This window comes from Pempheris klunzingeri, chromosome 11, assembly GCF_042242105.1.
Source record: "Pempheris klunzingeri isolate RE-2024b chromosome 11, fPemKlu1.hap1, whole genome shotgun sequence".
NCBI lineage: Eukaryota > Metazoa > Chordata > Actinopteri > Acropomatiformes > Pempheridae > Pempheris > Pempheris klunzingeri.
The window spans coordinates 5517227-5545075 of record NC_092022.1 but is presented as its reverse complement, the minus strand read 5'-3'; the positions used below and the strand labels follow the sequence as shown (position 1 = coordinate 5545075).

At 42.5% G+C, this 27849-nt stretch overlaps 2 protein-coding genes across 4 annotated transcripts in view; one reads left to right on the top strand and one right to left on the bottom strand.

Annotated features, from left to right (window-relative positions):
* Window positions 1-27849, bottom strand: part of LOC139210208 (solute carrier family 25 member 45) — a 180195-nt gene that overhangs the window by 15489 nt on the left and 136857 nt on the right. Inside the window, exon 1 of one of the 2 annotated variants that reach the window (XM_070840209.1) lies at window positions 11808-11818. The exons of the other annotated variant lie outside the window; for it this stretch is intronic. The gene's annotated coding sequence lies outside the window, so the exon portion shown is untranslated. Of the gene's footprint in view, window positions 1-11807; window positions 11819-27849 lie in introns of those variants that run through there. 2 annotated transcript variants of the gene reach the window in all.
* spen (spen family transcriptional repressor) lies at window positions 744-27358 on the top strand. Of its 2 annotated transcripts, none has more exons than XM_070840205.1 (15): window positions 744-1098; window positions 3859-4179; window positions 11101-11715; window positions 14414-14571; window positions 14797-14997; window positions 15082-15233; window positions 15351-15476; window positions 15629-15742; window positions 15828-15941; window positions 16031-16131; window positions 16256-24113; window positions 24278-24613; window positions 24719-24913; window positions 25057-25215; window positions 25321-27358. In XM_070840205.1, exons 1-15 carry the CDS (start codon window positions 1016-1018, stop codon window positions 25450-25452), a joined length of 10665 nt encoding a protein of 3554 aa, XP_070696306.1. In that variant the 5' UTR covers window positions 744-1015; the 3' UTR covers window positions 25453-27358. The 2 variants fall into 2 exon arrangements, with proteins under 2 accessions (XP_070696306.1, XP_070696305.1); XM_070840204.1 differs by having other exon boundaries at window positions 25039-25215.

Sequence of the window (27849 nt, the reverse complement as noted above, 5' to 3'; positions counted from 1 at the left end):
TGTTCTGATCATTAAGATTCAGATTGGCCAACAACAAGCCTTTAGTTTCCTGTTTCCTGCAGGCTCAAGTTTCCGCTTCATGTGTCAAAATCTTCAGCAAACCCTTATGACAATGACTGAATCCCTGCATGTAATATTGTTTTAGTGATGTACAACCAAAGTTCTGGAGACAACTGAAGCAATTAGTGGTGACTTAATAGGTGATCAGTATCCTAATTAGTCTATCCATCCATTTTTCAAAGTGCCTATTCTTTTCAGCCTCACAGGAGGCTGCAGCCCATCCCAATTAGACCCTGTAATTATTAATATTTAGTCAGAGTGATAAATGGTAGGCATACCTCAAAAAACCATCAGCCTTAAGGCAGCAATCCTGAATGTGGGTCTATGGCTCATTTGATAGTTTGGGGATGAGATTTTCTTTTGTCTGTGCATTGAAATAAATAAGCTCACTGTTAAAACAAAACATCTCAAAACAATCAAATGTGGGCTCATATAATTTTACTGTATGCAAAGAGCCCAAATGGCACGGATGGGATCCTCCAGCCAGTCAAAGCTTCTCAGATGTCAAAGCACCTTCATTCAATCAGGGGTTTTCTCACGCATGCGCAGGGGCAGGAGACGATCTCATCGGGGAGAAAAAAAGAAGTTCACACACAAAGCCACGCCTGCGCGGTGTGCCTCTCATTACAAGCGAAGTTGCTGCATCTTTTTAGGAAGCTACATGCTTTCTTTCGACACCCAAAGGTCGCATGGTGTCAGGGACGCGCCTAGTCACGGGAACAGTCCGGAGCGCGTTCATGAGGTGCAAGATCGCGCTTTAACAGTGAAGAGTATCAAACAGCGTGCGGGGATCCAACCTAATGGTTTACATTGGGTCACAACGACCAGTCAATGATTTGCGCCGAGTATTTTTTTTTCTTGTCCGGCGTTTATTTTGCAGATCTTTTCTATTTTGCACGGGAAGAAACTGACATAGCAAACTCATCTGTATGATAGGGGAGCAGGAGCACACAGTATGGTCCGGGAAACCAGACATTTATGGGTGGGAAATTTACCCGAAAATGTGCGAGAAGAGAAAATCATTGAGCACTTCAAGCGGTGAGTAGAAACACTAATGAGCGACGTGTGTGTATGTGTGTGTGTGTGTGTGTGGTGGTGTGTGTGTTTTGTAGTGTAACGACGGGTGCACGGGCAGCATCTCTCTCTGTTGTGTCACATTTTAGTGAAGTCGGGATGAAGCAGGAGGTTCCCCCTGTAGCCAAGTCCCATTTGGCAACTGTGCTGTCAGCTCTCCATAAGCAACAATGCTGCGCTGCGTTTGAGCGGAGATAAAAAAAAAAAAAAAAGGAGAGAAAAAAAAAAAAAAAAAGAAAGCTGCTAGCACGCTTCAACCAGCCCGCTAGCGGACATATGGTTTTGCCATTTTGACACCAACTTGCAGGCTCGGTGATAACTTTACGCGTCCGTTCGTGATGCGTGGCCGTGCGGCTCCACCAGGTAACCGTGGGACGGTAAAGAAGCACACCACCTTTTCCACCTGACCACCGTGGAGAAAACACAGCTCTGTCCGCCGCAGCTAACAGCGTCCTGTCAGTGTAAACAAACTTCAGCCTACCTGGAGAGCCGCTAGCATTGTACGAGCCGCGCATTTCACAGCCTGCAATCTCCGGAGCGTGTCGCCGTGTGTTTTGCGGTGCCCGAGCAAATCGGGGACCCGGTGCCTCACTGTGACTGTGTGCGAGTTTGTCAGGTCACCGCCTGCAGCCAGACCTGTGCACAAAGTGTGGTGAATTAGCATACCTCGCCTGTGGGAGAGCGCCGTAGCAGCTGCAACAATAAGGACTTCTTATTATGTTTTCCTCGATTTAATGCAAGCAAAAGGTGACGCCACAGCACGCTGTGGACTGAACGGGCTGCTCCGCGTGAACTCCCGTGCAGCATTGTAGCGCTGTCGTCCGCTACTTGTGTGTTTACTTTGTGCGCCTTTGGGACGCAGAAATGCTTCATCTTCGCCACATTGTTACCGCGCCGCCTCCCACAGCTGCTGACTCGCACAGCCTGCAGCGTGATCTGATTTACGGACAATCAGACAGCGTATCGATTCTTTTAGTTCCTATATTCTCATTGAGCTCCATGTGTGCTTTTTGTTCGGGCCGTTTGAGCAGACCTAACCCCACGCAGCATTCATGGGTTGTTTTTTTTTTTTAAAAAGAAAGCTCTTTGTTGTCTTCCTTTTGAAGGAGGAAAAAATGTAAATATGATTTGGTGTGTGTGTGTGTGTGTGTGTGTGTGTGTGTGTGTGTGGCTCTCACGGTTGTCTGCGCGCTCTCGCCTCTCTCTTTCTCGGCTGTCAAGGAAATAGCAGCCCGCCTCTCCGTCCATATGTGCTGGGGAGCAGACTGCTGAAAAACATCAGTCTACCTATAAGAGCAGCGGTGCCTTCTTTACCGTGTAGGCGTCGCCATATCGGACCAAAGCAGCCAGATTAGCGACATAAATCATACATGTCGTTTTTACGCACGTTTGCCCCGCAGCATACCCCCACGAACTTACGACCTAGTAAAACACACAAAGTGATGATATTAATCTGGTGCTTCGCTCACTCTTGGGCTTATTATTTGCGCCAGACGGATGCAGAGAGGGAACTACAAAGATGGTTCTTGTCTGATTCATGCAGCCGTGCATTACGCACAATGCCAGGTTACCTATATGCTGTTTTATTTACATTGGTGCCGTGGTGTGCGTAACGTTATGTTTGGGGGGATGGTGACTGGCTGCATGTTATTTGCAAAAGCAAAAAGCGGAGGGGAAAGTGTGTGTGTGGCTAGTCCCTTTTTTTTTTTTTTTTAGCATGCTGCCTCAGCTCCAGCGTTAACCCAGAGGTAGTCAGGGTATGCAGGTGCATGACAGCCCAATGTGTGATAGAAGTCATTGAAGATGGGGGACGGCAGAATGAGTAAGCAGTGTGAACAGCTTTTCTAAAATGGCGTCGGAGGCTGTTCAATGTTGGGAACTGGCATGCCAATAAATTTATGGGCACCCTACTGTCTCTGTCGGACAGCTAAAATACACTCCCGAAAGACACTTGGGGAGGGGGGGGGCAATAAAGATGAAAGATGAAAGATGAAAGCAGGCTTTCAAATCCCAGACTGGGCTTGTACATTTTCTGTGTTAGACTTCCCATCAGTCAATTTAATCATCACTTAAATAGGTATTTACAGGCTTATTAAGGAAACAATAGAATGCTTACCCTCATTTACATCTAGAAAAGAACTCTTGTAATTGAGCAGTATTTTTAAGTCGGCGAGGGGAAAAAGGGGGGAAATGATGTTATATATGTAAAAATTGCACCAAAACTGCTTTGCAGAAGGAGCCACATAGACATTATTGATTTCTTTTAAACCCCCCACCCTGAATCGGGGGAAACATCATGTCTCTTTATAATGCTGCCCAGACCTCATTTGTATGCTCTCCAGCAGCCATAAGCTTAAGAGAGCACCTTCCGCCCAGAAAACATGCTAATGTTAGGAAATGTATGCATTTATCAACATGCAATGTGCCAAGACTTCAAGTCCAGTTGCTGGGTTACTGTTGCCTTGTAAGAAGGTGCCACAGAGCAGAATATAAGAGCAGCAAACCCACCTTGCCTCCCACCCCTCCTCAGACAGACACGCACGCACACAAACAATTGAATTCACCACTGTGATCTGAAAAAAAAGGATGTCATAATTTGGGAAATTGCGTTATTTTCTCTAAGAATTCAAACTGAACACACTGTATGAAATTCATAAACACTGATGCAGCATATCTGCAGGTCAAAACCCTGTGATCACCATTTTTCCATTGTTTTTTCTTTAGATATGGACGTGTGGAGAGTGTCAAGGTCCTGCCCAAGCGGGGTTCAGAAGGTGGAGTCGCAGCCTTTGTGGATTTTGTGGACATTAAAAGTGCTCAGAAGGCTCACAATGCTATCAACAAGATGGGGGACAGAGACCTGCGCACTGATTACAATGAACCAGGCACGATTCCTAGTGCCGCGAGAGGGCTGGACGATAGTCTGTCCTTAGGCTCTCGTGGCCGGGATGTATCAGGGTTCACAAGGGCGGCAGGGGGGGCAGTGTATGGGCCCCCCACGTCGCTCCACAGCAGAGATGGACGCTATGAACGCAGACTAGACGGGTAAGTGGACAAAGTTTCTCTGAAGGCAGGGGGAACCGTGGTTTCTGGTAAACACCTTACCTCCAAGCATCTTCCAACCATCTATTCATTTACTTGTTGGGGGCGGGGAGGAGGAGAGAAAGAGTTCATGCTCAAGATAGGGATCCCCTCTAAAGTCCTCGGAGCGTGGCCAGCGCTCCTGGATTCATACTTGCAGGTAGACACCGAGATGTTCAATAAGTGAGAGCATGTCTGTACAAAGGTGTATCATTACTGAAATGAATAATCAGTTTATCTTTGTGAGCTTAAACATCTCTGTGAGGTGGATTTATCATTTGCGGAAAAAAACCGGGGCAAAGATTGGATATCGTAAAATTTCCCAGGATTATTGGAGATTGCTGGAGAGAGAGAAAGAGAGAGAGAGAGAAAGAGAGAGAGAGAGAGAGGGAGGGAGAGAGGGAGAGAAAAAGAGAGAGTGGTCCAGCGGCCATCCCTGGGATTCCCCTAATCTGGAGTAACGTGCCCTGCTCGGTGGATTAATGTCACCCTTTTTCCTCATGTAACAAAACAACCAAGAGCACACATTATTTGTATAAGACACCATTGTTTGGATTAGTCTAATTTGGTTTTCAATTATCGTGCACACCTCACGGAGGTGTTCACTTCTCTCGCGGGCTGGAGTCATGTGGATAACCTGCTCAGGATATTTATTCCCCTCTGTTGGATTAACACTGGCCAGACACCTTAAGGATATGCTATCATGCTAAAGGTATGGGTTGCTTTCTTGGTTCTTTGGTTTTTTTTTTTTTTTGTTGTTGTTTTATTTGGGATTATATCTAAAATCAGGGCATTACAATTTGAGTGCTGGGAGACATCTACTGGTGATCCAACTCAGTAGAGACAACAAAAACAAGTGAGCAAATGACTTTTTTCCCCTGGCTTTTTTTGTGGAGATTATTTTTTTCCCTTTTCGACGTCCGAGACTCGCTGATTTAATGAGGACCAACATGGACTATGTTTGGATCGTACAATTCAAAGAAGAATGCTAGAAATTGAGACTGGAAAGTTGCTGTTGGAGATAACCTATCCCATGTCTGTGGATTACCTGCTCCTTTCCTGTATGTGGAACTATAACTAAACCTTGGATACAATCGCACACAGAAGCAGAGAACTAAATTGCACCCATGAACTGCATTTCTCATTGACTCAGCTCCGCTTTGGACTGCATGCAGGCTCGTCTGCTTGTAGAGGAGGCAGACAACAGACTTGACCATCCACAAGCGTCTAACCCATTAAGAATCGTCTGGACCCTGGGAATCCATACAGTGTTGCTATGACCAGGAGTCTGGATTACCATTAAGAGACATGTTCTTTATTCCTAATCTCTCATGGCCAGATTTCCCAAGGAATTTGGCTGCTTTACCTCTGAGCACAGAGTGGAATGTGCAGGACTCCACAAACGAAGATGCAAGACTTAATTTTTGCTGTCACTTACATCGTTGCTGTTGGGGAATCAATGGCGCACTACTTACCGAAGACGGACTCCAGGATATCGTGTATTTATTTTACTGGACTCAAGTGCAACACCGATTTTTGTTTTCCCCACATTTGGATGGATATATGGACTCAAATTGACATTTTCCAGCATACAAATCATCCTAACCAGGATTCGTACGAGGCCAAGATTGTTTTCATCATTTTAATTAAAACTCCAGCTCTTCTAAGCACACGAGATCCCCCGCCCTGAAGACGAGGATTACATTTTATAATGTGAACAATTTTGCTTCAGTTTTTTTCCCTCTCCACTCAACATTTTTGCCCATTTTTTCTGCTCACAAAGTTCTATCTCCCTAGATTGTATTTGGAATTATAGGTCAAGTTACCACTCTCTCAAAAGGTTGGTATGTCCTGCCCTGTGTATTTTAGCTGTCCTCTCTAACCCCCTAATTTGAACCCCTGTCTCTCTCCATTTTCCCCACTAACCGAAGTAGCTGGTACATAGACTGTTATTACTGCCTGTGTGTGTCTTTATGCAGAAATCTGTACCTTGTATTGTTTTCCTTTCTCTTCCCCTCACGTGACCCCACCTTCAGCTCCTGTCCCCCGTTCTCCTCGAATGATGAGTAGATGAATAGATCCATATTGCAGCTGTTACTCAACACTGTCCTAATATAGCACATGGAGTGGGCTCTGCAGTCTTGTACAGATCCAAAATTTTGTCAAAAACTCATATTTGCAATATTTGCAGCAGCAACAACATATTAATGCAATATGTGTATATTTCCTAGAGTCTCTGCGAAGAGACGGTGAGACACAATTAAATAATTACTAAATTAACATGGTAGAATTTTATAATAGCAGATTTTTATATGTCAGCATTATTAAAATGATTTTTCGACTAATCATTAAGAAAAATGTTAATGTTAATTAATGATTTAATTTTTTTTTTTTTTATCAAACAAAATTCCCAAACATTTGTTGGATTTCTGCTTTTCTCTGCTGTACATAATTTTAAATGATAAGTCTTGAACGCTGGTCAAACTAAGCAAAATTTCAAACGTCACCTTAGGCACTACTGAAAAATGGCAACAAAAGCATTTTATGGACTAAATGAAAGACCAATTAATCCGAAAAATAACCCAAATATTTATCAGTAATGACAATAATCATTAGTTCTTCTGTTCATTTGTATCTAGCTTGCAGATTGAGTTTTAAATTGACCTCAGCTTCTTTTTTGTGGGTCAAGAGTAGAAAATGAATATTGTATAACCTGTGACAGAGTGCAGTGTCTACACATGACTATTAAGTTTAAACTCCTGAGAAATATAACGCATTTAAGATTATTATTGTAGCATTTCACTGTTATTAGAGGGTTGACTGTAGTCACTGATGGGAAATATGCAGCTGGAGAGATTAAATCCGTCCAAAGAAAGTGGATTTAAACGCCCCTGTGCAGTCCTGGCCAATAAAATGATAATGGCTGTTGTGAGGTGGTAGAAATTTGTCCGCGGTCAGAGATTTTTCTCTACCATTTGTACCGTGGTATCTATGCCTTTTAATTCTGATGAGAGGAACTGATTCATGGCAGTTTACAGGTTGTTGCTTCAGTTTGATAGATCACCTTAATTTGGTAGACATTCAATTCACTGGATTAACAAAACAGACATTCCAGTTTGGTTATTTTTATTTTTCAATTGAATTTCCAGAAAATGTACTACATCACAATTTCTATCAATACCACAATATGAGAAAGTGATTTTGTTCATATCTCCCAACGAAAGCTCCATTAGCTCAGCTCCTTTAGTCAGCAAGGACAACAAGACGCTCCACTGCTACACAGTTTAATTATTAGTTTGCCTGACAGGATATTTGTCAGTAAACAACGTGTAATAGTTTTAAAAATTCTGAATTAAATTCACATGTATGTATTGTTCCCTGATGACCGAGGCCCCACATAAGATGCCTTTTTAGCATGCTGCAGAAATGCATCCTCATAATTATGCTGTTCACGTAATCCCAAAACAGTTGATGTGCTTGGCGTGCAGCAGAGCAGACGAATTATCAAACACTGATGGAAATTCTGCCAAAAAAAGTCTAACTGAATTATTTTTAAGCTCCATGAATAATGTAGAACCTCTTTTGTGTAAAGTGAATTTGAAGTGAAATTGAAGGCTATCTATTGAGCAGTGAGCCTGCGCCACCAAATTAGCATTTTCGAGAGCATCTAGGGGTCAAGGTAATCCATCACTTTCACAGCAGACATCGTTATGCCATAGATGTTATTCATGAATCCAGTGCACAGATGATTAAATCAAATAAGCTAAAACAGAATTTGCCCCTGACCCTGTACTTTATGTATAGTGCAGTGTGAAATACAGACATGGCGTTAGTCTCCCACACCGATTTATCCTCAACATCCAGGAGAGTGTGAGCATCCCATGCAGCCTTTTGTTCTTGTGCCTCATGGCTACAGCCTTTGGTGGAAGCTCTTAATGAAACACTTCCATTTATTTAGGTCACATTTATCTCCAATGCTTTACACTGATGTATATTTCCAAATTAGTAACCACATAAGGTGACTTTTCTTGCTAAACCCTAGATCCATCAGTGATTCTCAACAAACAAACATATTTATCCTGACAAGATAAAAAATTTAAAATGTTGTTTATGGGAAAGGGTTAAAGAGTTTATTATTTGGTGCAGATGGTTAATTATACACGGAGAATGCAGCCTATCAAAGTCCTCTCGAGTATGGCAGTAAAATGGGAATGTACTAATTTTTCTTCAGGTGTAAAGGTCAGGCTGGGCATTGTTTCAGAAACCCATCTTATGGATCATTTACCAAAATGCCTTTCAGGACATCACAGGGTATCGGTGATGCAGAGGAAGGAGTTTGTGTCATAAATCTCCAGAGAAATGGCAGCAGCCTCCTGTTAGCACTTTGTGTTTCTTGGTTCTCTGAAGCGCAGACTGAGATTCAAGCAGCTCGTGTTTTAGATGTGGAAATCCACGTACAGTTTGTGGGTCCTCAGATGTTCGCTTCTGCGTCACCCCCAAGACCATATTTAGGGAATACACTGAAAAACATTGAAATCTTTTACTTGTTCCTCTTTCAGCTTGCATGCAATTTCCTACATCATCCAAAACAACAGAACATTTCTCCACTGCAGATCTTTCCAATGTGTAAACCACAATAAAGCTGGAAAATCGCAAAACTAAAGACATTAAATGAAGCCTATAAAATGATAAAAAAAACTAATTACAAACATTTGCTTCAGATTACAAACAAAAAACACTGCACCCTTATTTCAGTCATTTAGGAAATATTAACCAAAGTCTGCTGCTAACGTCTCTTTAATGAGATAAACAGTTTCAGAAGTTTCTCCATGTTGCAAATGTCTTTGATTTGTACTTGCAGTTCTTCGCTGGCATAGACAGTTTAGCAGCATGCAAGCCAGCAGGCAAACCAAATTTGGACCGACACATCTTTACACAGATGTAATCAAAACATCGCTGATGGTCCAAATTAATCAAAGAGCCAAAAGATTTGGATGCCACTATCATTTATCAGCAAGGAAAATGAGTTAATCCTGTCTAGCCAACTGGTTGGACTATTTCCTGTGAAAACCTCTTTTCTCACACTCAGTATTATTAACTTGATTTCACTGTGAAAGGAGCCGGAGCACGTCATTGTGATGAATCGTATGATAGCTATGTGGCACTTTTCGTTCTTTAAAACAGTTGTTTCAGCCATTGTTGCCTCTGTTTAATAGTTTCGGGTGGACAGGGAATATTAGGGATGGGAGAAGGAGGTAGTGAGGGTCTAAATAGGTTCCAGCACCAGGAACCTGGGACTTTGTCCCAACCCAGACTCAAACCAAAGGAAACATCCTTTGGACGACTTAGATGACATGGGCATCAGAACATGCAGTGTGCATAGTAATTTCTGGTTTGAACATTACTACTACCCTTTCTAAAAAGCTTTGACTTTTATGATTATACAGGCTTATTCATATTAGTAATTTACTCTTTTTAGTCACACAGCATAAACAAGTCTTAGAGTATAGTGTTTTTGTAGGATTGGAAGTGTCGTTCATGCACAAATCTACAATCTTAAATGTTTTGCAGTGTCACATTAGTGTGTATGGACCTGTATGTTTTGCAGTAAATTATATAGATTTAGACACATTATTACTATACCCGTACCATTTTGATAATAGAGGCTTGCTTGCCATTAAAATCTGGCACTGTGTTGAATTTCAATATTTTTCCATCCTCTTGTTTGATCCAGACACAGAACAAAACATGGTTTTTTTATTCAAAGAAGTTGTATAATGAGGGTTTGTAACTGTAGTTATATTAAACATATTCCACCCTGTGTTTGAACATCATGGCTAATTTGCTGATTATAATTTGATCTGAATTCAAACGGTGGTAATTGCTGTCCTGTCCCGCTCATTACAGGGAGTTGGGTAATATGACTGCTGTAATGACACAGCCGTCGTATTACCAAATTAAATTTTGATTGCTTTATTCAGTAAGACGATGTTTAGGTCTGAACAGAGTGTCCTTATTAGCACCATTTCTAATGTGCATCTTCATAAAAGATCCTTTGAAGACCTTTCAGAAGAACAAGATATGTCAAATAGTGTAACATTACAAATAAAAGGCTTGTCACAAGGCACCTCCAAAAAACCTCAACACAGTTCCTCAGATTAACGATAAAACGACTCCGAAAGTGGCTTTTTGTTATAGTTGCCAGATGTTATACAACCAGAATGACTTGACAAGCTGTGAAGACATGAATCTCTCATGTTATTCCTTTTTATTATAAGTGATGTTCGGGCAAGTCTGTTGTATCCTGCACCGAAACTTTGAAGTCAGCTGCAGACTTCTGTTTCTTGAACACCAAATGCATGCCTTTAGTTAAAAATCTCTTCTCAGAAAAAATCCCCCACGTCGACAGTCTTTTCAATACAGTGTGTTGTATTTTGCAGAAGGGGACAGTAGTTATGCATCTTTTGAAAGTTATTAAATGAGACTACATATGTATTAAGATTGCAGTTTTAAACAAATTAAGCTTGAAGTTTGTGTGTGAAAGACGGTTACCCAACAACATTTTTGTTGCAGAAATAAATGATTGGTATGATGCCAGGAGGATCTGGTCTGAGAAAACATTAAAGACCATCATCTCAACCAGTTAATCATTGAAATCTCCTTGTAGTTCAGTCTGTAGGCTGGAAAATAATTCTCCTTTTTTAATGTTTAAAAACTGCCCTTATTAAAACACTTAAGTGCCCCGTCTTTCTGTGTGTCTAATTAAGTAACAACCCACCAGAGACACCTGATAATTTTGTTTGTCCACTGTCTAATGATAGCAGCTTCTGCAATTGTCTTAAGTGTAGCTGTAATGTGATGTTGTTCTCTCTTCCTGTTTGTTAGGACGACTGAAAGTCGGGATCGGGCGTACGATCACAGTGCCTACGGACATCATGAGCGTCCTGGTAGCAGTTTTGAACGCCAGCGGCACTACGAAACAGACTATTATCGTGATGCAAGAGAGAGGACTCTAAGCACAGCTGGGAGCGGGTCGGGTACCTCCAGTGGAAGTGGTACAGCGGTGTCCTCAGGAGTCGTTGGAACTATCGTTAGCGCTGTTGCTGGCAACACAGGAACAAGTGGGTCAGCGGGGGCCACGACTGGAGGAAGTGGGGGATCTACATCCAGCGGGGTCGGCTTCTACCGCTCTCACAGCAGGAGCCCATGTCGCTTCGAGACTCCAGAGCCTCGCTATGAGTCTCGTGCTAGGGAACCCTTTACTTTGGCCAGTGTGGTCCACAGGGACCTTTACCGGGAGGACAGGGGTCGGCGAGGGGAGCGGTCGTATCGCCACAGTCGAAGCCGGTCTCCGCACTCAACGCATTCGAGAAATCCTTCCCCTCAGAGACTGGCGAGTCAGGCTACCCGTCCTCCACGTTCCCACAGTGGGTCAGGCTCTCGCAGCCGCTCCTCCAGTTCAGACTCAGTCAGCAGTACCAGCAGCAGCACAAGTGGCAGGTGAGTGGAGCTGATGTGGCTGTTGAGATTTCTACCCATGTGCATGGCTGTTGTTTACCTTTGTGCATCCCAGTCTGTGCTCTGTTCAGCACCTGCTTCAGAGTATGTTAAGAACGAAAATCTCACTAAATGGTGTTTCAGATTTAAGCTGCAACGATTAATCGATTACTTGTCAGCTATTAAATTAATCTCCAACAGTTTTGATTAATAACACAGTTTGAGTAGTTTTTTAAGAAAAGAAAGACAAAATTCTCTGAATTCAGTTTCTTAAAAGGGAATATTTTTATTCCTGTGACGGTAAACTACATGTATTTGGGCTGTAGACAAAACAAGACCTTTAGAGGACGTTATCTTGGGCTTTGGGAAACAGTGATTGACAATTTGTTACTATTTTCTTTTTAAATTCTGTCTCTTGTTATTGGGGACTCCAATCAAGAACAATTTTAGCTTAACAACCTTTAGTGCAGAAGCTGTGGTTTATAACATGAACTGTTTCAAGACATCTGCTGTCATTATTTTTATCCAAGGATGATGAAAACATTTAACGGAATAGACTTGTGATATTTGATATTTTGTGGGGACGTACAGCAAAAGTAACTGCATGCAAGTGCCTGCATGTTAGAATAATTATTGTAAAGACAGCCCATGACAGGGAAGATTACCGTGTGGCGGATTTAAAGCCATCCTTATATGAACAAGGGCGCCATCATGAAGACAACATCACTTACATGGTCCATTATATGTTTTTTTTAGCATCACTAACATTTTAAATTCCGTAGCATAACGCAAGCTGTAAATGTGTGAACGTTTTGAAGCAGTGTGAAGTGTGCACATTTTTATTTTGCTCATTTTCTGTATGATCATTAGTGAAAAATCAGTTTGTACATGGTTGTTGGCTGCAGTCGTAGGTTGCTGGTATGATACAAGCCTGGAAAAAGACATTTGTTGCATGTGATATTTGAGTTAAGGTAGACGTTTGTCGGCTATCTTGCCTTCATCAAGGTGGTGTCTGAGACTTTGGTTTCCTTGTACACAGTTCAGTGATCAGTCTTGTGACTTAAAGAACACCATAAATAGTAAGTTTACAAAACAACATCGCTGTCACATTTTTCAAATACATTTGAAAAAACATACTCCTTTCTTTCTTTTAGAAATATGAAATGTTTTGGAATAAAGTCACACTCAGGTACAGGTAGCTTGTAAGGTTGCACACACCCTCACCCTAACCTTTGGTACAATCATTTTCACACAACAGCTATAGCTACTATCATAATTGCTCTGGTTATATGTAATTAATTTGTATTCCTGGCATGCTGCGAGCGCCATTTGACAAAACGAATGCCAGACTTCACAAACGGTGGCTTGTCAGTTTTGTTATGTCAGTGAATTTAAATTTAACTTGCTAATTCAGCCGTTTTTGTGCACTGCTTTGTGTTTGCTGCATTTGTTGTAAAAGGTATTTGTGTCCGAGATCTTGTGAATGTCTTGCTTCTTATTGGTTGATTTTGGATTGAGTTGGTGTTAACCAACTGCGAGTGAGGTCTGCAGTTTTTAAAGCACAAGTCATGTCCACGGGTTTTACTCCACAAGATAAATTCACCTCAGCCCTCTCCAGCTGTTTATTTTTTGGTTAACTGCATCACCTTTGGGCACAGCAGAATCCACAGCTCTGAACGACGTGCAGCGACGCATGTGGCTTGACGAGGTAGTGCTATGGGGGGAATTTCAGGAGACGGCTGGTGTATTTTTCTCACTGCCTACCTCTGTGTATGGGTAATGGCTCCCCCCCTCCGTGAGATCCAGTTGGAACTGGAAATTTCTGGCCAGTGCTGGCTGCCTGCCCACTCCCACAGGCCAGGCTCCGTCAGCAGCACTTCCGGGAGTGTCTGAGCACAGGAGGAGAAAGTGAGAAGGAAACAAACAGCAGAGGGCCTAGGGAGCTGAGACAGGCATGGGAATGGCTTGAGAAAAAAGGCGCAGGAATCACCCATGAATTTTCCACCGACGTGCAAATCCATCTTTTTATACTGATAACCAGATGCATCGTGTTATTAACTGGGGAAAAAAAGAGCATGTTTTTCTTCTCTTCAGCTGAGAGGTTTTGCTGTTTTTAAACAGGAGAAAGACACATTCACAGTGTATTGCATGAGCTTTTATGCACATGCATTACAATATTAAATCTGAATTGTGCGTATAATATTGCCTGTTCAATACAATATGAAATCTAATCCACCTTACTTGCCCTGCAGTTTTGACAAAGCAAACATACATTTTGTCCCCTATTTTGTGTCATTCTTTACAAAAATGTACACAGTTTAACTGAGGTAATTAATTTAAGTTGATTTAAATATATAAGTTTTAGCATTTATTATCCAATCTATGAATGTTTTCCGTGATTCAAAGGCAGAGCATGTCGCACTTAGTGTCTCACTGCAAAAAGCTATATCTCCTTTTAGGTTTGTTAAAATGTTTCGAAACCATAACATGTTTACATCATATCAATTTATGATTTTATATTTGTGGTAAAATATTTTATATAATAATTATATCATTTTATATTTATAATTAAAGCATATATGGGTAAACAGTACACTCATGCAGAATACCCACATTATTATTGTAAATCTATAGTTATCATTGGAGATAAAAGTCTACGGTTTGAAAAGACTTCTAAGTCCATGTTCCTCTTTTACTACAGTGATTCTAGCAGTAGTTCCAGTGATGACTCCCCAGCACGTTCTGTACAGTCTGCTGCTGTTCCTGCACCCTCAGCACTTCCTTTATCCTCCCTTGACAAGGATGAACCACGTAAAAGCTTTGGCATCAAGGTCCAAAATCTTCCTGTGCGCTCTACAGGTTAGTACTAAGAAGCTCCTGTGGTGTGCAAGCACAAAGAGCTTTTTTATTCAGGAATAGTGGTGCTTTGTATTTCTGTGCGTCCCTCAAATATTAACGCATTTTATTATGCATCATTATCAATAGTTTATTATTCAATAACATTTTACTACTTTCAGTGCACACGCTTAACATACATACATACATACATACATATATAACTAAACATTTGAACTGTTATTGCAGATACAAGCTTGAAGGATGGTTTGTTCCATGAATTTAAGAAACATGGAAAGGTCACATCTGTACAAATCCACGGAGCTTCAGAGGAGCGCTATGGGCTTGTCTTTTTCCGCCAGCAAGAGGACCAAGAGAAAGCACTCGGAGCATCAAAGGGGAAGCTCTTTTTTGGCATGCAAATCGATGTCACAGCCTGGAATGGCCCCGGTAAGGTCTGATCTTATCCGTATCACAGCAGAAACATGATCATTGGAAAAATGCACAATGTTCCAATAAGCACTTATTTTTCAGAGACAGAAAGTGAGAATGAGTTTCGGCCCTTGGATGAGAGGATAGACGAGTTTCATCCAAAGGCCACGCGGACATTATTCATTGGAAACCTGGAGAAGACAACCACTTATCATGACCTGCTTAACATCTTTCAACGCTTTGGAGAAATAGTGGTAAGTTAAAGTTATGGAATGGCTGACAATCGGGCCATATGCAGTGGTTACCATGCTGCTCAGTTTAAGATGATCATGCTTACTGACAGCATATTTCTGTTTTCATTACCCTCAAAGGATATTGACATTAAAAAGGTAAATGGAGCCCCACAGTATGCCTTTCTACAATATTGTGACATTGCCAGTGTCTGCAAGGCCATAAAGAAGATGGATGGCGAGTACCTTGGCAACAACAGACTCAAGGTGAGAATCTCATCTTCATACCACTACCGCATTCTTATTTTTCACAACCACGCTCCGTATTACTCATGTGCATTATCTTTTAGAAACTGTTGAATTCTTAAAGTTGTTTGTTAAAATAGATGCAATCTGACATTTTATCTTTACTTTTCCAGCTGGGCTTTGGAAAGAGTATGCCTACAACATGTGTTTGGTTGGACGGATTAGCCTCAAACACAACAGAGCAGTTCCTTACTCGTCATTTCTGCCGCTATGGACATGTTGTCAAGGTAAGTCTGTTTATTTTCCCCCCTCATAGTTGCCCATTGTTTACTTTCTGGCACCTTGGGACTCTATTTCCTCTGTCTTCCGCAGGTTGTATTTGACAGAATGAAAGGAATGGCTCTTATCCTGTATAACAACATTGAATATGCACAAGCCGCTGTCAAAGACACAAAAGGGTGGAAGATAGGGGGCAGTAAAATCAAGGTATGGTGAAACAAAGCTTTGCTCTGAAATTTTGCTCTGTGTGTTTTTAATGTCTGGCAGCAATTTAGCTTTCTATTTTGTTTCTACAGGTGGACTTTGCCAATCAGGAAAGTCAGATGGCTTTCTATCGTTCAATGCAGGCATCTGGCCAGGATATTCGAGACTTTTATGACATTCTCTCTGAAAGAAGGTTTGTGTTGTTTGCTTAAGAAATAGTAATTTATCCTCAATACTGTTCAATATTAAAACTAACATTATTACTGCCAAAGCATGATGAAATCATAGCTTACTTTTTTTGGTTTATTTCTTGGCAGGGATGATCGACGAACTCAATATGATTTTCAAACAGAAAGACAATATTATGAAAATGTACGAACACCAGGAACGTATACTGAAGATCCACGTCGTAAATACCCTGCCAGAAGTCGAGAGTTCTACACTGAATGGGACCCATATCAGGGAGATTACTATGATCCACAATACTTTGAAGACCCCCGGGAATATCGAGAATACAGAGCAGACCCTTACGAACAGGATATTCGCAAATACAGCTATTTGCAACGGGAACGTGAAAGAGAGAGGGAACGCTTTGAAACAGATCGAGGACGTGATCATGGGAGGAGGACCATTGAGCGCAGCCAAAGCCCATCTCACATTGCTTCTCGTCGTCCTGCTAGCCCTACCGCATCTCCCTCACTCTCTGAGAGGATACCAAGTGATTCAGACCGACGAATTTGTTGCAGATCTTCTGAAAGAAGTGGTAGCTGCAGTTCAATCTCCCCACCCAGATTTGAAAAAGTTGAAAAGGCACGCACGGAAAGGTATAATAAAACTGAAAAACTTGAGAAGGACCGAGTCTTTGAAGTTGAAAGAGGGAATTTGGTTGAAAAGGAGAAGCGGGCTGGACGTAAAGATCGAGGGGACAAGGACAAAAGTGAGAAACAGAGGCTTAAGAAGCTCAAAGTTGCATCACCTATTATCCAAGCATGTGAGACGGAACCTGAACTTGACAGAGATGTTAGCCCAGAGTCTGTCCTTCGAACAAAAAACAGTAAAATTCCAAAAGAAAGCTCGAGCAAAGGAAGATTAGACCTTCTACCTTGTGTTGTGCAACTAACACGTGTTAAAGAAAAAGAGGGAAAATTGATTGGTCATTCTGTCCAAGAAAAACAAATACCGAGGGGTGGGAGTGACAGTCCTAGATTGGCATCACCTTCAGCTGACCAGAGGAGTCCTCCATTCCGCTCAGATTCATCAAAAAGTGATATCTCTAAGCATGGAAAGGTACCCAGAGACAAAAATATGCACAGTTTAGTGGAGATCATTGACAAGGAGGCCAAAATCAAGTCCAAAAAACATGGAAAATCTGAACTGGGATTTGACAGTGGTATCTCTGTGGATATTGACCGTTTAGCTGCAAGGAAAAGGCGTTTTGAAGACTCTGGGAAAATTGATCGACAGAAGAGAACTAGTGAGGATGATCTTGTTAGGCCTGGACTCCACAAACTATGGAGCAATGCTAAGGAGACAGATTTAGACAAGAACCTTTTGATAAAAGGGATGCATAAAAAGGAGCACCACAAGGATAAATTTGTCCGGATGGTTTCAGTTAACAGTCCAAAAGATGGACGAGACTGTGAAAACAACTCCATAGGCCTTCCTCTGGAGCGCCAGTCACGCCAAGAGGAGCTGGCTGACGATCCTACAGATCAATTAGATTCTCCCTACCTTAAAATGGATTTTGAAGGCTCAAAAAGTGAAAACAGCTCCAGTCTCACCAAGATGTCAGATGACGGCAGCCTTGATTTGGATGAATTAAAAGAACAGCAAAAACATGTTTTGTCTGAAAACGAACTAGGGAGAGGGAAGTGCAGAGACTCAGATGATGGAGACGAACACTTTGTGCACATTGACCAGAACAATATCTGCACAAAACAAATTGAACAGGGTCGATGGTTACGACCCAAGCTTGGCGATACTGATAAGTTAGTTAAGTTGGAAAACCCACCAAGTAATGAGCCTCGTGACTTCGAAAAGGACTACATCTTGCATGATGCTGGAAAACCAATTCAGGATATTGGCAATGAAGACTTCTCGTCTTGTAAACGGAAGAAATTAGAAAATTATGACTTTGAAATAGTCAATGCAAAAAGAGAGCGCAGCTTTGCAAGTACTCAAAAGTTAAATGAGGACATTTATCAAAGTTTAACATCCTCAATGGGACATGGTCACTTTTCTGCAAATGAGGAAGATGAAACTGCTCAGATTTCGGTGTCAGTTATGAACAAGGAAAGAAAATCTTCTCCAACAACAGACAATACTTTTTCACACACAGAATCATTGAAAAACAGTTTGGGTCTGACAGCCACACATTTTCAGTCTTCTGACACTGAGCTCCCAAAGCTGAAGTCAAACTTGCTTGGGTGTGATGAGGAGTTAATGCAACGTTGGGAAAGACGGATAAAGTCTGATTCACTTAGAATGGAAATGACTTTCCCAAGTGATATTGCAAAACGTGAAAGCATCCGCAAACGCCTTGGTCAGGATTTGGAACCTGGAGAAGTGCAGTCTGATTCAGATGATGATGGAGAAAACAAACACATCTCTCCCAAGTCCAATAGTTCCTTGTCTTATATCCTCAGGGAACGTGATGAGAGGATGACAGACCTGAAGCTTTCAGGCTCTTTGGAAAAGAACAAGTTTTATTCTTTTGCATTAGATAAAACTATAACTCCTGACACAAAAGCACTCCTTGAAAGAGCCAAGACACTATATTCCTCTAGGGAAGATAATTGGTCCTTTCTTCCCTCACGCTTTCCAACCTCCCACAGCTGCTCAGATAAGGACAAGGTAGAGCTAGCACCTCGACCTATTCCTTCCTGGTATATGAAAAAGAAAAAGATTCGTACTGACTCGGATGAAAAGCTGCATGATAAAAAGGAGGAAATCAAGCCACAGGATCAAGAGCGCCAGGACCTGTTTGCCTCTCGCTTTCTGCATAGCTCAATCTTTGAACAGGATTCCCGGCGTTTGCAGCACCTTGAACGTAAAGACCAAGATTTAGAGACTGGAGTTGGTAGGCCTTTTGCTAAGCCAGGAACTACTGAGGCACAGCCTGAATCTGGAGTAGGGGACGTTCCACAAGAGCCCATAGTGCTTTTCCACAGTCGTTTTTTGGAGCTTCAACAACAAAAGGACAAGGACCATCCCCCACATGATTCTGAGAGTGATTCGATAGTGGTGGATATTAAAAGAGATGAACTGCAGAATTGTGATAATGTGTTGTCTGGTAAAGAATCTGAGCCAGCACTGAAGCTTGATGAAAAATCAGCCAGCCCTCTATTAACCTTGTCAGTTTCACCATGTGTTCCTTCCCCTAAAGAAATGTCTCCACCAGAAAAGAAAGAACTTTTAAGTCCATCTTCAGATCAAACTGCATCATTTGTCAAAGAAGACAAAGTAGAGCCAGTTGTTGAGGTATCCCCACCGTACTCTCTTTCTGTGGAAGATGCCAAACCAGTTGCTCCTAAACTAACCATTACTCCGCCACTTGTCCTTCTAGAGCCGGAAAATGAAACAAAAATGGAAACAAAAGTAGAATTTATTGAACCCAAAATGAAAATTGGAGATAGTTTGGCAGTTGAACATAATCCTGTTGTGGAAGATAAGCCTCCCACTCCTGGTGCTTCCGTAATTGGTTTTGTGGAGAGAGATACTGCAGATTTCACTTTCTCTGACTATCCAAAGATTGAAGAAAAATCTGAAATTAAGACAGAATCTAAAATAGAGAATCAGGAAATAAAATACTTTGAGGAACCTGAGAAGACTGAGACAGATGGTGAGGCGTGTATGCCAGAGCTAGTGGCTGAAATAAAACCACTACCAAACCGCAGGCAGCCCAAGAATAAAAGGGCAAAACCACTGTCTGTATTACGCACTTCCCAGCCTTCCCAAATTGTTGCCACTGAGAAACCTGCAACGCGAAAGAGTGAAAGGATCGATAGAGAGAAACTCAAAAGGGCCTCATCTCCACGAGCAGAAGTCCCAAAACCATCAGTTGAGTCCAAAACTACATCCAAATCACCAAGTCATGCATCAGATTCTGAGCAAAACATTGAGTCAAGTTTAATCCATGGGAGAACACGTCGCAGGAATGTAAGGTCAGTCTACGCCACTCTACATGAACACGACCAAGCTGGCAAAGAGGTGGTTGAGTCATCACGCTCCATGCGCAAACGTGGCGCAGATAAAGAACCAATACAGCAAGATGTCCAAATTCCATCTACCAATACAAGGCGAGGACGCCCACCAAAAAGAGGTGTCAAACGAGGTGAGGATGTATCACCAGTTAAGGGGGATCAGCAGAAAATGATTGAGGAAGACACAGATGTCAAAGAGACCTCAACTACTGTAGAGGTTGTGAAAGCCTCTGAGGGATGGCGGTCGCCCCGCACCCAGAAAGTCCAACAAACCCAACTGTCTTCATCTGCTCCAGTTAACAAGAAAGGAGGTAGACTAGACAAACAGTCTGGGAGCACTGCATTGCCGGCTGAACAAGCTGATCTGGCAAGTCATGATGAGTCAGAGCTTAAGCCTACTGCTGATTCTGAATTGTTTGGGAAATTATCAGAAAAGGTGGAAAACACAAGTTCACCAGTGCACAGAAAGGAAAAAGACTTAAAAGATTCTGGTGGTAAGAAACCTACTGATGGGGATCTTGAAAAGGTAGATACCAGCTGCTCTGAGAGGAGACAACAACCTGAAAAGAGTGTTAAAGTGAAAACACCAAGGCTGAAAAGAAATACTAAGCAGATAATTGACGATAAATCACACAGCTTAAAAAATCTTGAGATCCGTGTAAGCGTTGATGATGTAAAAGGTTTACTTCGTCCAGAGGACGATGAGCCTGAGTCCTTTGAAGCTCCTGTTATTACAAAAACCAAAACAGCAGGACAAGAGAATGAGGAAACAAAGATCACAGGCTTTCCGAAAGAATCAAAAGAACCTGACACACAGGAGCAGGATGACACCTCATTGGAACCTGAACTTCCTGCTGATCCGGCTGCTGCTCTTTTGGCACGGCAGATGGAATTAGAGCAGGCAGTTGAAAATATTGCTAAATGGACAGTTGAGCAACCTTCTCGACCATATAAGGAACCACCTTCAGAGCAACCTCCCATAATGCCTCCGGTCATTGTAGAACCAGAGGGTGAAGTTGAGGAGGAGAAGCGAGCTAATCCTGCAAGTGAAACTGAACTTGCAGCAGCTATAGATTCCATTACAGCTGAAGAAACATGTGCAGATGCAGATAGTTTCACAGCTCCTCCTACTTACACAGCTCTTGTTCCTACACCTGATTCCTTGGTATCCCCTTCCTCCAATGAGATTATGGAACCTGAAACACACATGGTGATTAACAACATTCTTGCAGCGGATTCAGACGATGGTCCTCTGACACCTAGCCCAAAGGGGCAAATGGCCGAATCAAAGGCAGCTGAGGATACCCCTCTCCTTGAAACACCCAAGAAAACAGGTAAAGTTAGAGCCAAAACCCCAAAGAAATCGAGAAGTCGTAAAGGTGCAGCTAACAAGAAAGGGGACACTGCTGAAGAGGTTTCACAACCAGATCCCCCTCCAGTCAAGTTACCGGAGTCGATCCCAGAAGACAGAGAAAACATTAATTCAAAAGCAGTTACTGTCACAGCAGGGGCAACTGCAGCAGCTTCTGTGGTCACTGCCGTTGCAACTTGTAGGCGTGACGTTACAAGTGCTATAACTGTCGACACGCCCAAAGAGGCAGAGCAGCCTGAAGTTGAACAGCCTGTACCCAAAGAATCTGCCTTTCATTCAGGCACAAGCAACATCTCCAGTTGTAAAAAGCATCCCCAAGCAGCAGAACCATCTACCCCTACTCTTGCCCCTGCTCCTGGCCGCCCACAACCTGTATCCCAGTTCGGTGCACCCTTGCTGCGGCCTGCCAAAATGCCACTTTCACCAGACTGGCCACCTAGAACTGAAGAAAGTAGAATCTGTGTTGCTCCTTCATGTCACGTCACAGTGGTAACTCCCTCTGCACCAGCATCAACTACACTTGGAACCCCTTCAACAAATCCACCAATGCCCCCTGACACCAAGGCATCAGATATTGACCCGAGTTCTAGTACTTTAAGAAAAATCCTAATGGAACCTAAATATGTGTCTTCATCAAGCAGCAATTCCATACCTACCACTATAGTGACGTCTGTACTGTCAGATTCTTCACGGATGTCGGAGAATGAAAATCCTTCTGATACAGTGGGTTCAAGACATTTACATCCCGAAGAAAGACAACCTTTACCGCCACAGCCCATACACCACAAACCCTTTCCACTGACAGAGTCCCAACAGAACTGTGGAGAGAAGACCCAGCATACTGTTATTTCTCCTGCTACCTCAGTAATAAGTCGAATTCCAATGCCTTATGATACAGAGGAAACGCCACGAATTTCACTAAGCAACCGAAGCATTGGCTTATCTATTCCCAAGCAAAAACTCAGAGCAAACTCCAATGAGAATAGTCGTTACCATGGCATAGATACTGTAGAAGATGGCACTAGAGGGCGCCCTGTTGTTGAGACCACTCCCTACAGTACAGGTTCTAGTCCTGGTCTGAGGGTCATTACGTCAGAGGGTGTTGTTGTTCTTAGTTATTCGGGTCAGAAAACCGAAGGACCTCACAGGATGAGAGCCAAAATCAGCCAGATTCCTCAAGCTAGTGCTGGTGATATAGAGTTTCAGCAATCTGTGTCCAAATCTTCCATAAAGCAAGACTCGATCATCACCTCAGCCCAGTCACCTACCCCAAAAGTAGCCCCTACAGTTTATGGGCACACTGGAGTTCTCCTGACAGGCCAGTCTTATAACTCTCAACCGGTCATTTCCAGTACCAAGCAGGAGAGTCTTGGATGTGACAAATCTGAATCTCCGTATCACACAGCATCCCAGGGTGGCGTGGTAAAGATGTTCCAACAGCCAGTTAGTTCTCCTCAAGTCTTGATGTACAACCAAGCTGTGATACAGCAGCAGCATGGCAAGAGAGGACTGGGGACGGAATCGCTACCAAAAAAGGTGGACATTGGCAAAGCTGTTCAGCAGTCTAGCCTCAGCCCAGTGATGAGCCCACACCACCCATCACTATCTGGAACCCGCATGAGCCCCAGCCCTGGCATCCCAACTGATCGATCAGCTCTGCACCTAAAGCAAGAACCTCAGTCCCCAAGAACAGCTGTTCACTCCCCTTCACCCTTTGTAAAATCCTGCCCTCCAAGCAGTTCTCCCAGAGGAACTTCTGTTGTTTTGGGTCATGGTATGCCACCAATGTCTACATATCATTCCAGTATGCATCACCCGCACTCAGAACAATCCTCTGTCATAATTCAACCTCATAGTGTCACTCATTCAATGGCTCAAGACTCCAGGATGAACACCCCACCAATGTCTGGGATAAACTATGGAAGGCGAGGTGACTCCCTGCCATCTCCCCACCCAGGGCCTCCACAGCGCTCAAACACACCGCAGCCTAATGTCATCAGAGACATGGTCCTGCAGTCTCACTCAAGTCCCCAAGGATCAGTCTCAGGTGGTGGCAGCAGCAGTGTAAGTGAAGAAGAGCCCAGACACTTTAACCAAGCCCTTAGCAGACCCTCTGTGCCCCAGATCCAATCAGATGTAATGATGATTCACAGTGATCACAGAGGGCTCCACCCAAACATACGCATGGACCAGTACAGAGACATGCACCAGCGCATCCTCATGCACCAGCAACTGGGAGAGCAGGCCGTAGAAGCAAGACAGTCACGCACCTCAGAGACTGGATCAACGTCTTCAAGCAACATCTCTGGGCCCTCAAAGAGTCCTATACTGGGGAAGGGCATTGAACTTTCCACAAAAGAATCTCTCAAACCACTTGAAGGGAAGCTTATACATCCACCCTCCAATGAAAGTAGAATCAGGGGAGTCCACGCATCCAGTCCTGTCATGGTGTCTCCTCACCCACATGGGGTTCAGCTGATGCATCCAGGAGGTGCAGGCTCATTTCCAGGATACCGGGACATGCGGGGTTTCCCATCCCAGTTTACAGGGCATCCTTCATCGGGACACAGTCTGGCTAATCAAGGCATTACATCTTCACAGGTCATTTTATATGCTTTTATCATTGACATTTTGCAAAAATATCAGCATTTTAGGATGTAGAGGGTGTAATTGCGTTTTCAAGTTTTATGTCACAGTCATACACACGTACATAATATGAAAGGTTCTATAAATTTGATGTGTATTTTCTTAATCCGGTCCCTCAGGAGCCTGAGCTGGGTCACAGGAGTAAAATGCCTCAGTCACATGGAGGAGGAAGTGATTCCAAGCCTGAGAGTTCCCATCTTCGCCATGCTACTTCTATGGACCTTTCACACATTTCCCGCATACAAGGGGACACAGTCTCACCCTCATACCAGTCCCCGATGACTTCCCCTATGGGTCTTGCTCACAAGCCAGATCTGTCTCTACAGAAAGGCCCCCCAGCCTTCTTACAGACACCTCCGCCAACAGTACCCTCATCAAGTTCACTGCAGCCGCGGGCTGATGCTAAGCTGGAACACTCTGGGCATCGTTCCATCGACATGGTGCAGCTTTTGACGGTAGGAGGACAGGTTTCCCAATAATGGCATCATACATGGAATGCATTTTCAAGACGATACCAAAGAGGAAAATACAATTAAAACTCTTTTTTTGTATGTGTACAGAAATATCCTATCGTATGGCAAGGCCTGTTGGCACTGAAGAATGACCAGGCTGCCGTCCAGTTGCACTTTGTTTCTGGCAACACCATCCTGGCCCAGCGCTCCCTGCCGCCCCCAGAGGGAGGTCCTCTTCTCCGTATTGTTCAGAGGATGAGGCTTGAGGCTTCTCAGTTGGACAGTGTAGCACGCAGAATGACTGTGAGTATTTTGGTTTTTACTACCTCTAAAGAGCAGGTTCTGAAATTTTCAACATATTTAATTGCAAATCCATGGATTTTATCTTAGTTATTTGAATGTGTTTTTATGTCTACTTTGATTTTAAGACTTATCATTCATGGCAGATGGAGAATGACTACTGTTTGCTACTGGCTCTACCCTGTGGTCGAGACCAAGAAGATGTCCTTGGTCAAACCCAAGCCTTGAAAAGTGGCTTCATCACCTACCTGCAAGCCAAACAGGCAGCTGGCATCATCAATGTGCCCAATCCTGGCTCTAATCAGGTCTGTGTGGTAGAAACTTAATCTGTCCTACCTTTCCTTTTAAATTTTACCTGTGTTTAATAGTGACGATTTCTCATCATATCATTTTCATCTTTGGATTCACAGCCAGCTTACGTGGTGCAGATTTTCCCGCCGTGTGAATTCTCGGAGAGCCACCTTTCGCGCCTGGCCCCGGACCTGCTCAGCAGCATCTCCAGCATTTCCCCTCACCTCATGATTGTCATTGCCTCTGTTTAATTACCTCCATTTTTTCCTGAACAAAGCCAACACCAGCCCTTTTGGACTCGCCCAGTTTTGTAAACTGGAATTGCCTCATATTTTTATGAGTTTGACTTTTTAAAAAATCTGATTTAGCATGCACTCACCTTTTTCTCCTTCACTTCACCAAGTCCTTAAGTCACTCAATGACATTGAATTCCAAAAACTAAACCTTTGACAGAGAGGATCTGAAGGGTCAAACAAGGAGTTTTGATGATCATTTCTGATTTCTCATTTCATTTTTGCCATTTTTGGAGGTGTTTGTGCATAGCCTTTTCTAATTCATAGCATCCAAAAAGCTATGGATTGAGACCTTCCTATGGGATATTTTTTACCTTCATAACAGTGATTGTGATTTTTCTTTTTTTTTTGTTTTAAAGAAAAAAAAGACAAACGATGTGAGAAGTCATTGCACTATGTTAAGGAAAAAATTGTGAACTCTGTACAGATTTGAGTGTAAAATGATTCGTGTTATGGAATTATTCTCGTGATCAGCCATGCTTGTGCAAGATAAAAGAAAAACATTGCCTGGAAAATGATCAAGAATCATTTCAGCCTGATCAATCATGCTTTTGCTCCTTCGCCATCAGCCAACTTCTACGTCATTTCCGGACTCAACTCTCCATCCCGAAGTGTTCCCTGCCCCAGGAACTCGTGAGGGGACGTTTAGAGTTGTACAGTTTACACTCAATGCCTCAACAGGGGACTATATAAAGAATATTTAATTTGTTTATTTTTGTTTGCATCTTCTTTAAGCCTAAGGGTATTGTGGACAATTGTCAAACTGTACATATTATAAATATTTAAAGACTGAAGCAATGTGGAGAGACCAAGTGAATTATTTTACAAGACAGATCATCAAATTTCACTGTTTTCTTTCTTTTTTTTCTTTGGGCAGGGGCAAGAGGGGGAATGGGAAGGATCTGTACAGGATCCAGTAGTGAAATTCATGAGAAAAAATATTTTTTAAATTGATTCTGTGCCAAAACGTCTTTTGCAAACGCTCAACATACACAATGTATCTAAAAACAGAAATTGATCAGAACCTATTTTCATATGTGACTTTGTATTTTGCCACTCAGAGGGCAGACTTGATTCCTTTTTTTGGTATTGTTCATCAACCCAACTCTGTTACTACAGTGCTTTTACATTATGAAATTGTATCCTCATTTTGAAGGAGCCATTGTATTGTATTCCTGTTTTCCTTCTCCCTGATGTGGTCCTCTACTGCCCCCTGCTGTCTGTCTGAAGATCATCCTCTAACATATTAAGGACTGCATCCTGAAGTCATTTAAGCCGTGGCTTCATGACAGATGTGCTATAGCATGCTTTATTTTCAAATCTTAAAGGGTAAAGTAAAATCATCGAGGAAAAGAATGTGACTTGAACTTGACATCATGCCGCTAATGGATGTGTTGATCATCTGTCTCCATCCCTCCCCTTAACTGTCTTCTTGAGCCAAGCTGTAAATACTGATGTCCTTAATCTGTGCTCTTGTGTATTTTTCCCCTTTATAATTGTCTTTCTTCAGGGTCCTTATTTTTGTTTTGTGCAACAAAACAAAGCAGTCTGAAAGAGACAGGAGATGAGGTGTGTGAAACCGATGCTGAAAGTAAAACCATGCTTGACAGTTTTGTGGTGTAAATATTTCTATGACTGCAAGCTGAGTACTCTCATGGTTATGTTGAAGGCACTTATAATTTTTGATAAACAAAAGAAAACATAAAAAAAAACAAACTTAAAACGGTGATTAATATGAAAACTGTCTTTTGAGCAATCTTCATTTTGAGTGTATTTTGCTGTTCCTCCATGAGGACATTTTAAACTGTAAAATAAATGGTTGTTTAACTTACTTCTGAAGATCATTAAATGGTCCATCACTCTTGGTTTGCGTCTTTATGGCTTGCTTTTAGAAACTGAAGTTATTTTGATGCTTTGACCGTTGAAAGATTTAACCAAAATCTTGTCTGTGGATCGAGAAAGAAGACTTTCATTGTTGTGCTCTGCTGTATCCACAAGACGCAGTATCTAGTCTGGTCACTGGAAGTTGTAAGCCTCTGCTACGCTTTAACTGATGTATCAGTGCTCAACAGAATCAGTGCTGCAGTCCGTTCTGCAGTCAGAAGATGTCAGTGTCTGCCTAAACTACACTGCTGAGGTTCAAGCTGTGACACAGCTTTGTGAAGTGGATCAGGCTGCCACACAAGTCAATTATCAGTTCATGAAAATGACTTGAAGGTTTGGCCGTATCTTCGTCTTGGTATGACTCTGTATTCACTTGCATTTATATTTGAGTTTTTCAAAGGAAAATATGCTCTCATGGGAGCAGAGAACCTTTGCTCAGCCCTTTAACATACCTTCAAGCAAGTCAAGATT

Bases quoted from the DNA above. Each gene is read 5' to 3' on its own strand.
- spen (XM_070840204.1), top strand. From the start codon at position 1,016: ATGGTCCGGGAAACCAGACATTTATGGGTGGGAAATTTACCCGAAAAT. The intron at 4,180-11,100 runs GTAAGTGGACAA...CCTGTTTGTTAG, and splicing joins TATGAACGCAGACTAGACGG to GACGACTGAAAGTCGGGATC. The intron at 15,234-15,350 runs GTAAGTTAAAGT...TTACCCTCAAAG, and splicing joins AACGCTTTGGAGAAATAGTG to GATATTGACATTAAAAAGGT.